Source organism: Neomonachus schauinslandi, chromosome 10 (genome assembly GCF_002201575.2).
Source record: "Neomonachus schauinslandi chromosome 10, ASM220157v2, whole genome shotgun sequence".
Taxonomy (NCBI): domain Eukaryota; kingdom Metazoa; phylum Chordata; class Mammalia; order Carnivora; family Phocidae; genus Neomonachus; species Neomonachus schauinslandi.
Window position 1 is genome coordinate 72984668 of NC_058412.1, and position 15579 is coordinate 73000246.

The 15579-nt window shown below is 44.3% G+C and overlaps 1 protein-coding gene across 1 annotated transcript in view; it reads right to left on the reverse strand.

Moving 5' to 3' along the window:
* Nucleotides 1-15579, reverse strand: part of PRKCE (protein kinase C epsilon) — a 483114-nt gene that overhangs the window by 146879 nt on the left and 320656 nt on the right. The window contains exons 7-9 of the mRNA XM_021701128.1: nt 6601-6743; nt 3948-4044; nt 858-1054 (exon numbers count right to left, since the gene is read on the reverse strand). Of these exons, the coding sequence (XP_021556803.1) occupies nt 858-1054; nt 3948-4044; nt 6601-6743 (437 nt within the window). The remainder of the gene's footprint in view (nt 1-857; nt 1055-3947; nt 4045-6600; nt 6744-15579) is intronic.

Here is a 15579-nt window from a genome sequence, read left to right on the forward strand (position 1 = left end):
TCTCAGTGTGGGGCAGGACAGGAAGAACGGCACCAAGGGCAAGATCCAAGCCAGGAGGTGATTATTCTCATTCTCTTGCCACATGTGCAGGATAAACAGCCCTTAGTAAGTGCCAGAAAAGTCAGTTAAATAGCATTTAACTTTCCAAATAATACATGCTCAGATTCGCTCAGAGCCCGAAGTTCACGGAGGGCAGAGATTCCAGAGTTCATTTTTTTTTTTTTTTTAAGATTTTTTATTTATTTGACAGAGAGAGACACAGTGAGAGCAGGAACACAAGCAGGGCTAGTGAGAGAGGGAGAAGCAGGCTTCCCGCCGAGCAGGGAGCCCAATGCAGGACTCGATCCCAGGACCCTGGGATCATGACCTGAGCCGGAGGCAGACGCCTAACGACTGAGCCACCCAGGTGCCCCACCAGAGTTCATTTTCAAAGTCTCTGTCATGAATTACAGCCAGAACTTCAGATGGATCTCTGAAGGAGGGAAGAAATGCAGTGCTAGCTAGTATCGCCGAGAACGGGGATGCCAAGCACACATAAAACAATTTAAATGTTCCCAAGTGCCTTTTTTTTTTTTTTTTTTACCCACGACCTCACTTGATGCCTGTGTCCCCATTTGACAAAGGAGAAAAACTGAGTCCCAAAGAAGTTAAGTGACTAGCTGGAAGTCCCACAGCAAACGAGCAGCAGATCCCGGGCTCCCACCTGCTTGGCCGCACGCCATTTCCACGGAACAAGGAAGGAAGACGCAACAAGACCAGGCTGAGATGTTCACAGCCTGGTCTTACTCAGATCGGACAGATGAGGCAACGCCACGGGGCAGAGAAAGTCAGCAGTTGTACCCATGCACGCCACAGACCTTGCCAAAGCTGCCTTTGCCCAGCACCTTGATGAAGGTGAACTCATCCAGACCCAGGCGCTTGGCCTGGCCCTGCCGCACTTCGCCGTTCTCCCCGGGGCTCGCCTGCTGGCCGTCGCCGCCTGCTACGCGGTGCTCCTCCCCGCGGGTGTCAAAAGACAAGGCCTTCCGGATGTTGTTTTCAAGTTCTTTTATTTCTAGGGCCAAGGGTGACAAGAGCTCACATTAGTGCATACCTCAGGATCCCTTCGCATCGGGACCCAGCACTCAGACCCCACCCCCCACCCCCGAACCGCACCGTGAGGTCTCAGCCCGCCTTCGGATTCTTCATAGCAGCAGATCCAGCCTGGCATCCCTCCACAGGTTCCTCCCTTTGCTCTCCAAGCTTTCACTGGCACCTAATGTACAGCAGGGCCTAGGGATGCGAAGAGGAGGCGGACACAGCTCCCCAGGGCCGACACTTCCAGATTACACCGAAACCCGGCCCAATCTCTCTCTGAAAGCCCCCTCTGGCCTGTGGCCTGTCCTGTTATTCTAGGTGTAGTGCAGGAATCCCGGCTTTCTCTGGAACCCTGTGGAGTCTCAAAGACAACAGGCTCCCTTCAAGTTCCCTTTGAAAATTAGAAGAGTGGTTAAATGGAGAACTGTCATCACAGTTATCACCTGTGATATAACTGTATCGGAAGCTAGGACCGGGAAGCCTTGAACCTCTGAAGGACTCTACTTGGCCTTATTGTTGCATTTATTCTAATGTCCATCTCCCACAAGGTTATTCAACAAAATGAGCCACGGGTTTCTCATTAACTAAAGAACTGCTGTCCGAGAGTGACATGTTGCAAATTTATCTCAGACGGGGCAGGGATTCCTCAGTACAGTTTCACAACCACGGGGCAGTCTTGTGCCCCTGCAGAGCAGGTGACCTAAACTACCCGGCGGTGATAACACTGGATGGCCCTTTGACCTTTCCTGTTTGAGCAAGCTTTATTGTTAGCTATTCATTCACCAAGACACACACACCTCTCAATGCAGAACTGGGCACCACAAGCATAATCTGATTTTAAGAGATGCTCATCAAAAACTGGGCTGATGGAAGGGGGACACAGACTATCAACCCTTGGGAATCAGAATGAGGCATGATGACCAGGTGCTGCCTGACATAAAGAAATCTTCAGCGTCTTTTCAGAAGGATGGAGGCCCATAAGAGCTTGCTCAAGGAATCTGGATCTTTCTTAGATCTGCTGGGGTGGAGGGGAGGGAGGGTTGAGGATGGCTCCTGAGTCTCAGGCTCTCCCCTTGCCAATTCAGCCATTCCCTAGCACTTTTTCCTTACTCAGTATACCTTCTAGTCTCAGCAAACAGCTAAAATTCTCAGTTTTCAAGGCAAACTACTAAACGGATTTTGGAAAACAGAACTTGGGTGTTTAGGTTTTCCAAAGCTTGAAGAAAATGTCATTCTGTGTCTTCTCACAGTGGAAGGAAGAGAAACTGTGTGTTATCTCTCTCCTGTGGCAATACTGTGTCTTGCTAAGAGGGTCTTTGCATCCAACGTGCCCACACCGTTGTACTGACCAGAGACAAACACAGGCACGACATCCCGCCAGGTGGCAGCCAGGCCTAGAAACCACGCTCCACTTCACTCTTACTGGGGGCATCTACTGTATAACATTGTCTCCCTGAAGTTCTCAAAGGAGGTCTCAGCACTCAAAAGGGACACATGGAAACACCCACACAGGTTGCAGGGTAATACCTACTAGTTTGGAGGCCCCTGCGTACCACTGGATTACTCATGAATGGGTCAAATCTTTTTTGGAATGAAGCAGAGTGTAAAGATGCAGAAAGCTAATCAGAGCAGCAAGAACAGCGACTCAGACCAATTACTCTGTGGCCTCAGGATAGGCACACACCACCCTGCAGCCGTTTTATTTACTCCTGGGTAAGCCGAAGTGGGTCACAGTGATGACCCTCTGAGACCGGGGTCCCGAAACCAGGAGGGGTATGGTCTCGCCCTTACTGCCGACTTAGTTCCAGACCGTTGGACAGAACTTTTCGACTCCCTGATCTCCCACTTCCCAGCCTGTGACATGGGGACAGGGATGGAGAACCACAGAGTTGGCGTGAGCCTAAGATTAAGATAATGAACACAAAGAGGCTACAGAAAATCAAGGCACGCTTGTCACGCAATGATGATTATTCTCACTCTGCAGAAGCGTACATCCCTTTCCAGGGATGTCTGGTCACCGGAAGGGAAGGTTTTAAATGTCTTAGTCTCCCCTCAGCATTCTGGGATGCCCGCGGAATTCGGAAACTTCGACTATGTTAAGCATTTTTTTTTTTAATTTTATTGTTATGTTAGTCACCATACAATACATCATTAGTTTTTGATGTCGTGATCCACGATCCATTGTTTTCGTATAACACCCAGTGCTCCATGCAGTACGAGCCCTCCTTAATACCCATCACCAGGCTAACCCATCCCCCTCCCCCCTCCCCTCTAAAACCCTGAATATAAGCATATTCTTATGCGGAAAAAGGAAACCTGAGCTTTAGGAAGCGGTCAGGCCTAGAGCTGGCTTTCTCCCTTCTCCTGGTCTGTTCTCCAGCTCCATGCTCCTGTCCCTGCCCATCCACAGGCCACCAGCAGGAGGTGGTCCCCCTCCCGCAACTCTTGCCCTGCTCTCAGGTTTTGGGGGTGATGATCAGAGTCAGGATGGAAGGAAGTGGCACTCAGCTGAGGGGCATGGTGGATGGGAGGACAGGTCTGGGAACAGGCCCCGGGGCACTCTCCTACATTTGGGACCCAGGAAAGAGGCGAGGGTAAAGAAAGAGCTACACCATCACCTGCTCTTTCTCTCTTACCCTGGCCTGGACAGGATTTAAGGCAGATACAGCTTTTTAAGTGCCTGTCCCTCAAGACAGCCTTGCAGAGAGAAAGAGCAGCTAAGGAGTCAGTAGGGAGAGGGTGTCTGAAGCCCTTCCAGGGCCGCCCCTGTTCCAGCTAACAAGGGCGGAACAAGGGTGGAGAGGCCTCCACCTCCTCAGTCCTTCCGATGACATTGCTCAGAGGTAACAAAGCAAATCCGAGGGCCTCACCCTGGTCACAGGGGGAGGTGGGTGCTGACTTGGATCGATCTTCCTCCGATGGTGAGCTTCCAGAAGTGGGCTGCGGGGACTCGGCGCCGGCAAGGAGCTAGAGAGAGGGCGAGAAAGAGGGGAGGCGTGAGAAGGGAGGGTGGAGGCTGCCCCGAGGTCAGGAGCATGGAGGCGCTGTACTTATGGAGCAAGGGCTGTAGGAGTCCCTGTTGCCCAGCAGCACTCTCTGAATGGACATTCTGAAAGCAGGCTCAGTTTTATTTGACAGTTAAAGGGAAGACAAGCGACTGCACCGGGCCGTGTATGCAAGTGCTGAGTCACTCCACTGTACACCAGGATCTAATATTACACTATATGTTAACTGGAATCAAAATAAAAACTTAGAGAGACTGCAATTTGTTCAGTTTTCGTTCTACCCAAGCACAACTGTCCCACTTCCATCAAGACCTCCCTTGCCTATGCAAGCAACGCAAGTTACCGCACCCAAAGCAACTCGATGTTTGTCTCTAGCACCTGTTGGGCATTTATCCATCGTCTTGTTCAGCTGTATTTAGTTAATGGCCTCTGCACGTGGATACTGTGTGGGGCTCTCTACTCAGGTAGACTACAGGCTCTTGGAAGGTAAGACTCTAGCCAGTATTTGTGTTGCTCCTGGCGCCTTGCACAAAATGATACCTTTAGTAGAAGCTCAATAAATATTTTTAGATGTATTGATATTGGTTGGCAAATTTTCATAGAGCACACAACACCCCCACCCCCCCTCCGCCGTGAAGTCTATTTGCTGGCAGAGATGCTGGCACACCCGTGTCAAGTTCCCATTAAAGTCAGAGGTTTGGACTAAGCGGTCACGCAGAGTTCTGCTCTATTTTACTCTTGATCTACCAGCTGTGCGCACATGTCGTCTCTGGACAATGGACCACCTGCAAGGGGCAACGTGAAGACAAGCAGCGCTCCAGCAAGCCTAACACTCTTGCAAAGAAGCCCTTTTAGCTTCTGACCAAGGGTACTTCTCTCCTTTCCTCTCACACGAAGTTGAGCTACTACTTGGTCACGTGGCTTTTTCCAGCTTTTGCACCAGAAGCAATCCAGCAATAAAAACATCAGAATCCTCTAGTCTTTAACTCTGCCTCTTCCCAAATTTCTCCATGTTGGCTTCTTACCACAAGGTTCCCCAAAATCTAAGACAGGCAGACGATGCCTGGTTATTGGTGTTACAGCCCGTGTAAATAGGGGGGAGAGGGCAGGTGTGTATTGCATTTCCTCTTAAATGTTTCATGACAATTACTAACGATTCTGTCTCAATTTACTTCTAGCAAGGAGAAAAGCCACATCTCCCACGAAGGGCTCTCCCTAGAGCTCATAAATGTGTGTGTCCAACATTGTCATGACAGGGTGTTTGCTTAACCCACCTCTTTGGTGGGAGCCTAGCATTCTTGGGTGCTGACATTCTGCTTGCAATTGCAATGTCTTGGGTCAATAACTGAAGTCCTGTTTCCACTAGTGGGATTTACAGAGCCAAGAGCCACCCAGAAGCACAAAATCTCATAGCTAACCAACCAGGGAGAAGAGAATTCTTTTTTCCCAACCCTTGCAAAACAGCTTTGCTTATTGGGAAGGTGGAGAGGGAGGGGTTTAAGAAGATGGAAACAATCCAAACCTCCCCATTCGAGGGAAAGAGCTCTTCTGAGATGCACCAGGGAAAAGGCGCGGGCAGTTTCTAAAAGGAGAAGGGAAACACAGCCCTTCAGAAGGTATTTCAGGGCAGAATTTAGGGAGAACATTTAGGAGTCAAAATTGTAGAGCACCCTGAGACAGACTTGCTTTTCTGGTAAGTGCTTGAGAATGCCTGATACTAGGTGATGAGGATCACTGTCCGCCCCCCACCCCCAACAGGATTTCTTGCCCAGTTAAAATGGTTCTGATTTTCTCATAACTTACTCTTTTGAAGACTTTTACATTTTCTAGGCTGGAAGCCAAGGCCAAGAAGAACCTTCAAACAAAATGCTATGGATGCCTTGAGCTCTATGTACATCTGTGGGCCCTGACTTACTACCAAAATAGCATCTTAGCAAATGGATCTCTTCCTACTGACATTCAGAATGTCACACGGATAGAGCCAGGGGGCTTTGGTCTCCAAAGAAAGGCCCAGATGTTTCACGTGGTGGGGCATTAACAATATCCCTTGGGTGGTACTACCACAAATCTCCTTGGCCTGCTCCCTAGAGAAGAATGTGGTCCCAGCGCTTCATCCATGTATCCTCATTATAGTGACACCAGGGACAAAGTTCAAACACTGACATTGCTTTCATGCCAGTTCTGGATGCAGATAAGCCTACTTCCTTGTCTAGAAGTGTGCTTTTTCTAGAGGGAATTCCAAAGTCCTCATCTCAGAGATTAGGTTTCCCTGAGGAACAGAACACTTGAGACTTGCTTCATTTTTCCCCCACTTCTGGAACTGAAGGAGACTTTAATGTCACCTGCCCGACCACTTTTTTTTTCTTCCCTTTTTAGCACATGTCTTTAGCTGTGTCTCAAACCCAGGGATCTTAGAACCTTACTCCGGGGTCAGGGGCGGGGGGCGGGGGCTCTCAAGATGAGATGAGAGATGGTGGCCTCCAAAAAGCTCCAGAAACACCTCCAAATAGCCAGTTACCTTTTTCCTCCTCTGGCCGCTGTTGGTGATTTTGTCTGGAGTAACACCTAGGTCAGCCAGAACTTTGGCAATTCCTCTGGCGTCCACCCCACAGTTGGGGGCCACGTTGGTCTCACAGCGCCGGTGAACGTTCATCTTGCAGACTGTAAGGAGACACGGAGAGGAGACTTCCAACGTTCGTGACCCAAAACGTTACCTTGTGGGTTTTTTTTTTTTTTTCCTGATTGCAAAAGTAATACATGTTCATTTGATAGAATTTGGAAAATGCAGAAAGACAAAAAGAGAAAAATAAAAATCACCCATCATCTCATCACACAGAACTAAAACAGCATCCTTCAAAACACCATACAGACATAACCACTGTTTATGGATAAATATCACATTTTATTTCCTCCTAGGGAACAGAACACAGACCATAAGAGAATTTAACCCGTTTATTTGGAGAAAGTTCATCTGGATCCTGAGTACAAATGGGTTACACATACACAGTGTGCTTTACTACTTTGCTAAAATGTGGGAATATTACCAAGTGAGAAGTGCCCACAGTACAGCCTACTGAGATGCTCATCTGAACATGAGGACATTGAACGAGGTGATCTCCAAGGCTCCATTCAAATCTAAAATCCAATTTCAAAGGAACAAAAGCCATGCCTGAGAGTCTTTTTTTGCCCACATCATTTAGTTGTCAGTGTAGGACATCAAAAGCGAAAACATCAACTGTTCTGGTTTCCAGTCTAACACGTAAGGCGCTGAGACAATGTTGCTTGGTCCTAACAGGCACAAAGCTGAACAAACTGAAAAATCAACAACTCTTCTCAGGTCTACTAGTGGAGTAAGGTTATAGGGCACACTGCTGCCCCCAAATGAACAAGACAGACAGGCAGCTACTGTGAACCACAACTCACCGGGCAGAAACTCCCCAGCAGCAACCTCTGTGGGAACCAGGACCAGGGCAGGGAAACCGGAACTGAAATTGGCAAAGTGCTGGAGTCTCAGGGTGGATGAGGCTGAGTCTAAACTCTGGGCAAACCCAGTCGTAGGGGCCTCCCACACCTTTGTCAGTTTTGCTTCTAGAAGTTTGACCAGGTCCTCACAGTGAACTCTGGGGAAAAAATTCCCTTATGCTTCTGCCAGGGGCAGGGGAAAAGGAACCATTTTGAAATAAACCAGAATACTCTGTTCTTAACCAGGCCTGCTTTTAGGAGAAACTATTTTGCCACAGCCTAAACTATTGTAGGTTTATCAGATCCCACCTCACCTGGGGGAAGGAAAATACCCTACTCTAGCCTGTTTAGCTTCCCATGTGGAAGAAGAAAAATACCCAACTCCAGCCCACTCCAGACATCCTGTCCCACCTAAGGGGGGAGGAAAAAGCCCCTTGAGTAACACTTATAAAGGTCATAGTTCAGAGGCACAGGTTCATGGCAAGACTGAGATCTAATCATAGGACCAGAGAATGTTTCCCCTGCCCCACACCCTCACCACCACATTACTAAAGGCCTATTTATTGCAGTTCCTTTTACTCAGCACGTCATGTCCAGCTATCAAGAAAAAGTTAAAAGGCATTCTAAAAGGCAAACACACAGCAGGGCAGGAATGTTGGAAGTATCAGACCGGGCATTTATTTTTTATTTTTATTTAAAGATTTTATTTATTTATTTTAGAAGGAGAAAGAGAGTGAGCAGAGGGGCGGAGTGGGAGGGAGAAGGACAGACAGACTCTGCACTGAGTGCAGAGCCTGATGCGGGGCTCCATCTTACAATCCTGAGATCATGACCTGAGCTGAAACCGAGAGTCAGATGCTCAACTGACTGAGCCACCCAGGCCCCCCTCAGACCGGGAATTTGAAACAGCTGTGGGGGCACCTGGGTGGCTCAGTCGGTTAAGCGTCTACCTTCGGCTCAGGTCATGATCCCAGGGTCCTGGGATCGAGCCCCGCATTGGGCTCCCTGCTCCGCGGGGAGCCTACTTCTCCCTCTCCCACTTCCCCTGCTTGTGTTCCCTCTCTCACTGTGTCTCTGTCAAATAAATAAAAATATTTTAAAAAATAAAAAATAATAAAACAGCTGTGATTAATATACTAAGGGCTCTCATCAATAAAGTAGATAGCATGTAAGAACAAATGGGCAATGTAAGCAGAGAGAGGGAAATTCTAAGAAAGAATCAAAAGAAAATTCTAGAGATCAAAAACATTGTAACAGGGGCACCTGGGTGGCTCAGTCATTAAGCATCTGCCTTCGGCTCAGGTCATGATCCCAGGGTCCTGGGATCGAGCCCCACATCGGGCTCCCTGCTCTACAGAGAGCCTGCTTCTCCTTCTCCCACTCCCCCTGCTTGTGTTCCCTCTCTCACTGTGTCTCTCTCTCTGTCAAATAAATAAATAAAATCTTTAAAAAAAACAAAACAAAACATTGTAACAGAAAACAAGAATGCCATGGCTGGTCCCATTGGTAGAATGACACTGGTGAGGAAATAATCTCTGAGTTTGAGGATAGGTCAATAGAAACTTCCAAAGCAGAAGCAAAGAGAAAAAAAGACTAAAGAAAAGAAACAGACTATCTAAGAACTGTGGGGCTATATAAGGTATAATGTGTATAATGGAAACACCAGATGAAGAAGACAATGAAAGATAAACAGAAGAAATATTTGAAACAAAAATGACTGAGAATATCCACAAATTAATGTCAGACACCAAACCACAGATCCAGGAAGCTTGGAGAATACCAAGCAGGACAAAAACAAAACACAATAATAATCTTCACCTGAGCCTGTCACATACAAACTTCAGAAAATCAAAGATAAAGCAAAATAATCTTGAAAGAAGCCAGAAGGAAATTACACCTGACCTACAGAGGAGCAAAGATAAGAACTGCATCTGACCTATCCCCAGAAACCAGGCAAACAAGAAGATGATGGAGCGAAATATTTAAAATATTGAGAAAACCCCCCACCAACATAGAATTCTGTACCCTATGAAATTATTCTTCAAAAGGGAGGGAGAAATAAAGACTTCCCTTAGACAAATAAAAATTGAGGGGATTCACTGACAGTAGACTTGTCTTGCAAAAAAATGTTAAAAGAAGCTCTTCAGGGAGAAGGAAAACTATCAGTCAGAAACTCAGATCTACATAAAGAAAGAAAGACTATCGGAGAAGGAATAAAAACTTTTATCCTCCTTCTTCTTCATTGATCTCACAAACAAGTTTCTCAAAATAATAGCAACAATATATCCAATTATGTATGCTTATATGTATATAAATATGCAGGCTTATGCATAAGCAAAATGAATGACAGCACTGATACAAGGAGTGGGAGGGAGAAATTATGATTATTTTGTTATTATAATGTACTTGTATTGCCTATGAAGCATTAGAATATTATTTGAAAGTGGATTTGGATTTGTGGTAAATTATATTGCAAACTCTGGGGCAACCACAAACATCGGTAAAAAAAGAAAAGTAACTAATATGCTCAAAAAAGGAGAGAAAATGGAATCGTATGAAATACTCAACTGAAAACACAAAAGGCAGAAAAAAAGTGGAAAATAAAAATAGGAACGAAGAACAAGGGCATCAAATGGAAAAGAGCAAAAATGGTAGTTATGAATTCAACTATATCAATAATCACTTTGAATGTCGATAGTCTAAATACAGTTGACCCTTGAACAACACAGCAGTTAGGGGTGTTGACCCCCTGCACTGTTGAAAATCCAAATATAACTTTTGGCTCCCTCAAAACTACTCCCATTAACTACTAGTAGCCTTCTGCTGACTGGAAGTCTTACAGGTAATATAAACAGTTGATGAAACATACTTTGTATGTAATATGTACTGTATACTATATTCTTCCAACAAAGCTAGAGAGAAGAAAATGCTACTAAGAAAATAATAAGGAAAATACATTTACAGTAGTGTAAAAAAAAAAAAAATCCACATATAAGTGGACCCACGCAGTTCAAACCTGTGTTGTTCAAAGGCCCACTGTATGCCAGTTAAAAGAGACTGTCAGAGTGGATCAAAAAACAGGACCCAATTATATTTAATCTATAAGAAACATACTTTAAATATAAAGCAAATATAGATTAAAGGCATGGAGAAAGATATACTGTGCTAACACTAATAAAAAGAAGGCAGGAGTAGCTATATTAATATGGACAGAGCAGACTTCAGAGCAAGGAAAATTATCAGGGCTAGCAAAGGGGTCAATTCTCAAAGAAGATGTTAAATCTTTAATGTGCATGCACCTAACAGCAGAGCATCAAAATATGTGAGGCAAAAACAGAACTGCGAGGAGAAATAGATGAATCCACTGTTATGGTTAGAGACTTCAACACTCCTCTATCAGAAATGGACAGATCCAGAAGGCAGAAAATCAGTAAAGACATAGTTGAAGTCAACAGCACCATCAGTCAACTGAATAAAATTGATTACTATATCTAGCAACTACTTCATCCAATGACAGCAGAATACACATACTTCTTAAGCTCACATAGGACACTTAATAAGACAGACCACAATCTGAGCCAAAAAACAAACCTTACCAAATTTAAAAGAATAAAAAAAAAAAGCATACAAAAAAAAAATCTGCTCTCAGACCACAGTGGAATTAAATTAGAAATCAAAAACAGAAAAATGGTTGGAAAATCCTCAAATGTTGGAAATTAAATAACATACTGCTAAATAAAACATGAGTAAAAGAAGAAATCCTAAGAGAAATTTTAAAATATTTTGAACTGATTGAAAATAAAAACACAACTTCTCATAATTATCGGGATACCGCAAAACCATTCTTGAAAGACACAATCTACCAAAACTCACAAAAGAAATAGATAATATAAAAGGTCAATATCTATTAAAGCAGTCAATAATTAATAACTTTCCAAACAGACAGTACCAGGCCCAGATGAGGTGACTGGTGAATTTTACCAAACATTTAAATTAGAAATTATATCAATTCTCTATAATATCTTCTAGAAAATGAAAACAGAAGGGACATTACAAGAAAAGACAACTACAGCCCAGTATCTGTCATGAATATAAATGTAAAAATCCTCAACAACATACCAGCAAATTGAAGCCAACAATGCATAAAAAGAAATATAAATCATAAACAAGTAGGATTTATCTCAAGTATGCAAAATTAGTTCAACATTTGAAAATCAATTAATGTAATCCTTCACATCAACAGGCTAAAGAAGAAAAATCACATAATCCTATAGATAGATTCAGAAAACACATTTGGCAAAATCCAACACCCACTCATGAGCAAATCTCTTAGCAACCAAAAAGTACAGAAGAACTTCCTCAACTTAATACAGAACATCCACAATAAATCTACAACTAATATCATACTTACTGATGAAAAACTAGAAGCTTCCTAGTTTTAAGTATAAGGCAAGGATATCCCCTCTCTCACTATCCCTTTTCAATATTTTATTGGAAAAACTAGATAATGCAATAAGACAAGAAAAAGAAATAAAAGGTATAACGATTGGAAAGGAAGAAATAAAACTGCCTTTATTCACAGATGACACGACTGTCTATGTAGAAAACAAAGAATTGACGAAAATCTTCTGAAACTAATAAGTGATTATAGCAAGGATGCAGGATACAAGGCTAGTATACAAAACTCAATCATGTTCATATATACCACCAATGATCAAGTGGAATTTGAAATTAAAAACATGATGATATTTATATTAGCACCTAAAAAAACTGAAATACTTAGGTCTGAAACTAAAAAAATATGTACAAAGTCTATATAAGTAAAACTATGAAACTCTGATGAAAGAAATCAAAAAAGAACTAAATAAATGGAAAGATATTCTATGTTCATGGGTAGGAAGTCTCAGTGTTAGTAGGATGTCCATTCTTCTCAGGGCATTCTCAATCAAAATCCCATAAAGTTATTTTGTGGATATTGATAAACTGAGTCCAAACTTTATATAGAGAGGCAAAGACCCAGAAGAGCCAGCACAATATTGAGAAGAGCAAAGCTGGGGGACTAAGACTACCTGACTTCAAGACTTACTCTAAAGGTATAAAAATTAAGACAGTGCGTATTGGTGAAAGAGTAGACAAACAGATGATTGGAACAGAATAGAGAGCCAGAAAGAGATCCCCATAATTATACAACTGATCTTGCAATACAACGGAGCAAAGATAGTTTTCAACAAATGGTGCTGGAACACCTAGACATCCAGACACACACAAAAATGAATCTAGACACAGATCTTACACCCTTCACAAAAATTAATGGATCACAGACCTAAAAACAAAATTCAAAACTATGAAACTCCTAGGAGGTAGAAGAAAATCTAGGTGACCTTAGGTATGGTGATGACTTTTAAAATACAACTCCAAAGGCATGATCAATGAAAGAAAGAATTGATAAGCTGGATTTCATTAAAATTAAAGGCTTCTGCTCTGTAAAAGACAGTATCAAGAGAATGAGAAGGTAAGCCATAGACTGGGAGAAAACATTTGCAAAAGACACATCTGATAAAGGAATGTTATCCAAAATATGCAAAGAATTCTTAAAACTCAACAGTAAGAAAATGAACCATCCAATTAATGTTTACAGCAGTTCTATTCATAATCACCAAAACTTAGAAACAACCAAGTTGACCATCAGCAGGTGAATGGATAAACTGTGGCATATCCAGACAATGGAATCTTATTCAGCACTAAACAGAAATGATCTATTGAACTATGAAGAGACATGGAGGAACTTTAAATGTATATTGCTAAGTGAAAGAAGCCAATCTGAAAAGTCTCCATATTGTATAATTCCAACCATATGACATCTGGGAAAGAAAAACTATGGAGACTGTAAAAGGCTCAGTAGTTGCCAGTGGTTGGGGGGAAGCAGCGGAGCACAGAGGATTTTTAGGGCGGTGAAATTATTCTGTATGATACTATAATGGTGAATACAGGGCATTATATATTTGTCCAAACTCATGGAATGTACAACCTCAAGATCGAACCCTAAAGTAAACTGAGTGATAACAATGGTCAGTGTAAGTCCGCTGATTGTAATAAATGTACCTCTCTGGTGGGGGATGCTGAGAGTTGGGGGAACTGTGTGTGTGGGTGAGGGTATATGGGAAATCTCTGTACCCTCCCCCTCAATTTTACCGTAAACCTAAACTTCTCTAAAAATTCAAGTCTATTTAAAAAAACCAACACAAACTTTTCTGAATGAAACCAAGAAGAGTGGCTGGACCTCCTTCTGGCCCCACATGGTCTGGTCATTGGCCTGGAGGGAGGGGCAGCAGAGACCATCCCCCACCCCAGCTCAGGTTTGGAAGGCTCAGCTGAGCTATGGAGCTCAAGATGCCCACAGGACCAAAGATGAGGGTGCAGGGTAGGGATGCTGGGAGGGGGGGCCTTTCTCAGACAATACAAACATATAAGAAAGCTCCACCACAGCCTAGCCATGGTGCTGACTTGATTCACTGAATTATTGCTGGTGATGCCTGGAAATCCTCAGGCCCAACATGTACTCCCAGGACTCTCTTCTAAATTACCGGTCCCATTCTCCATAGCAGCAGCTACCCTTTGACACTCAGCTTACCTTACCTACTCCTGCCCACCAGCCCCATGAATGCTTTCTTCTGCCTCCTCATGAGGTGACAGAAAGGACAAGAACAAAGCAACCAACCTGAAAGAATTTCTTAGCAAGGGCAACAGAGCGATATAATTTGACCTCTGGCGCCCTCTGCTGTTAAAATGCTAAACCTGTCTGTCCTAACAAATCAATTACTGTGGGTTGGCAGGTCAGCAGAACAGAAATGGTCTTCGGGACATCTTCACTTTTTACTTTTAAAACTCTTTCTTTTCCCCTCAAAGATTTTGCTTTCTATTTTAAAAAACTCTATTACTTCCCTGGGAGAGCCATATAGTTTTCTCAATATGTAAAAGGGGAGGGGAGGGGAGGGGAGGGAGAGAGGGAGGGAAGGGAGAGAGGGAGGGAAGGTGGGAGGGAAGACTCTTCCTTTCTCTTGTCTTTCTGGCTTCCCACAGCCACTGCACGAAGTATGCAGCTAAGATCACTCAGTTCATTATTTTCATTCTAGTTCTCAGAAGACAGGAGGGCAGCTGAGATTAGAAGAAAGCCCAGGGTCACCCAGCCAGAGTGACTTCCCTACCACTGCCCAGCCAGGCAATAATGCAACCAGGACCAGAAAGGCTTCCCAGACTCTTAGCCTGTGATCTCGATGGGCCACAGCTCCCTAAGTCATTGGTCCTCTGACAAAATGGCCCCTTCCTTATCCCTTCTTGGAGAGCAAGTGATACTCTGGTCCCTTATTCCATGGAAGCAGCCTCAGATCATAGTGGTTATTAAAATGGGCTCTCAAAGAAAGGCAGGGGACTGGGAAGGGGCTTCTCCGGGAATCTCTAGGCCAGACCTTTTCCCAGGATACCTTCAGCCCTGCCTGGGAACAGAGTTGCAATCCGAGCAGACAGGCAGGGGCAGGGAGCCCACCTCACACTGGGACGAGAAAACACCAAGGCTTCCACAGGTTCCTGCAGGGCACACTGTGAGCTATGTGAGAGCTCTGGGTTTCTGCAAACTTGCCCCTCGGTGCCGAGGGCTTCAGGGCGGCCGGGCTGGAGGCGTGAGTGTGGGACGGTGGGCGGAAGAGAAATGGGACGTGGGTTATAAGGCAAGTGAGAACCGCTCACCTTTTTTAGAAGAAAACAAAAATCATAAGGTCTCGGGTGTCTTTCACTTCAGGTGGACTGACTCCATGTATCAATGGGAAAAATAAAACACAGGTGCAAAAGGGCATAGAGAGGTTCACGGTGCAGATGAGGTCAGGTTGGGGAAGCAGCGCAGTTAAAGTGAAGAACAGAAAGGATTCAAAGGCCTCAGGGCCTTAGTGACGGATGCTGGTATCTGAAGGTTTGAAGCCAGTTTCTGGTCTAACAGCCAGCTTCTGGTTGGGGTGCTCAGGCGGACCCAGGAATGAGTCTG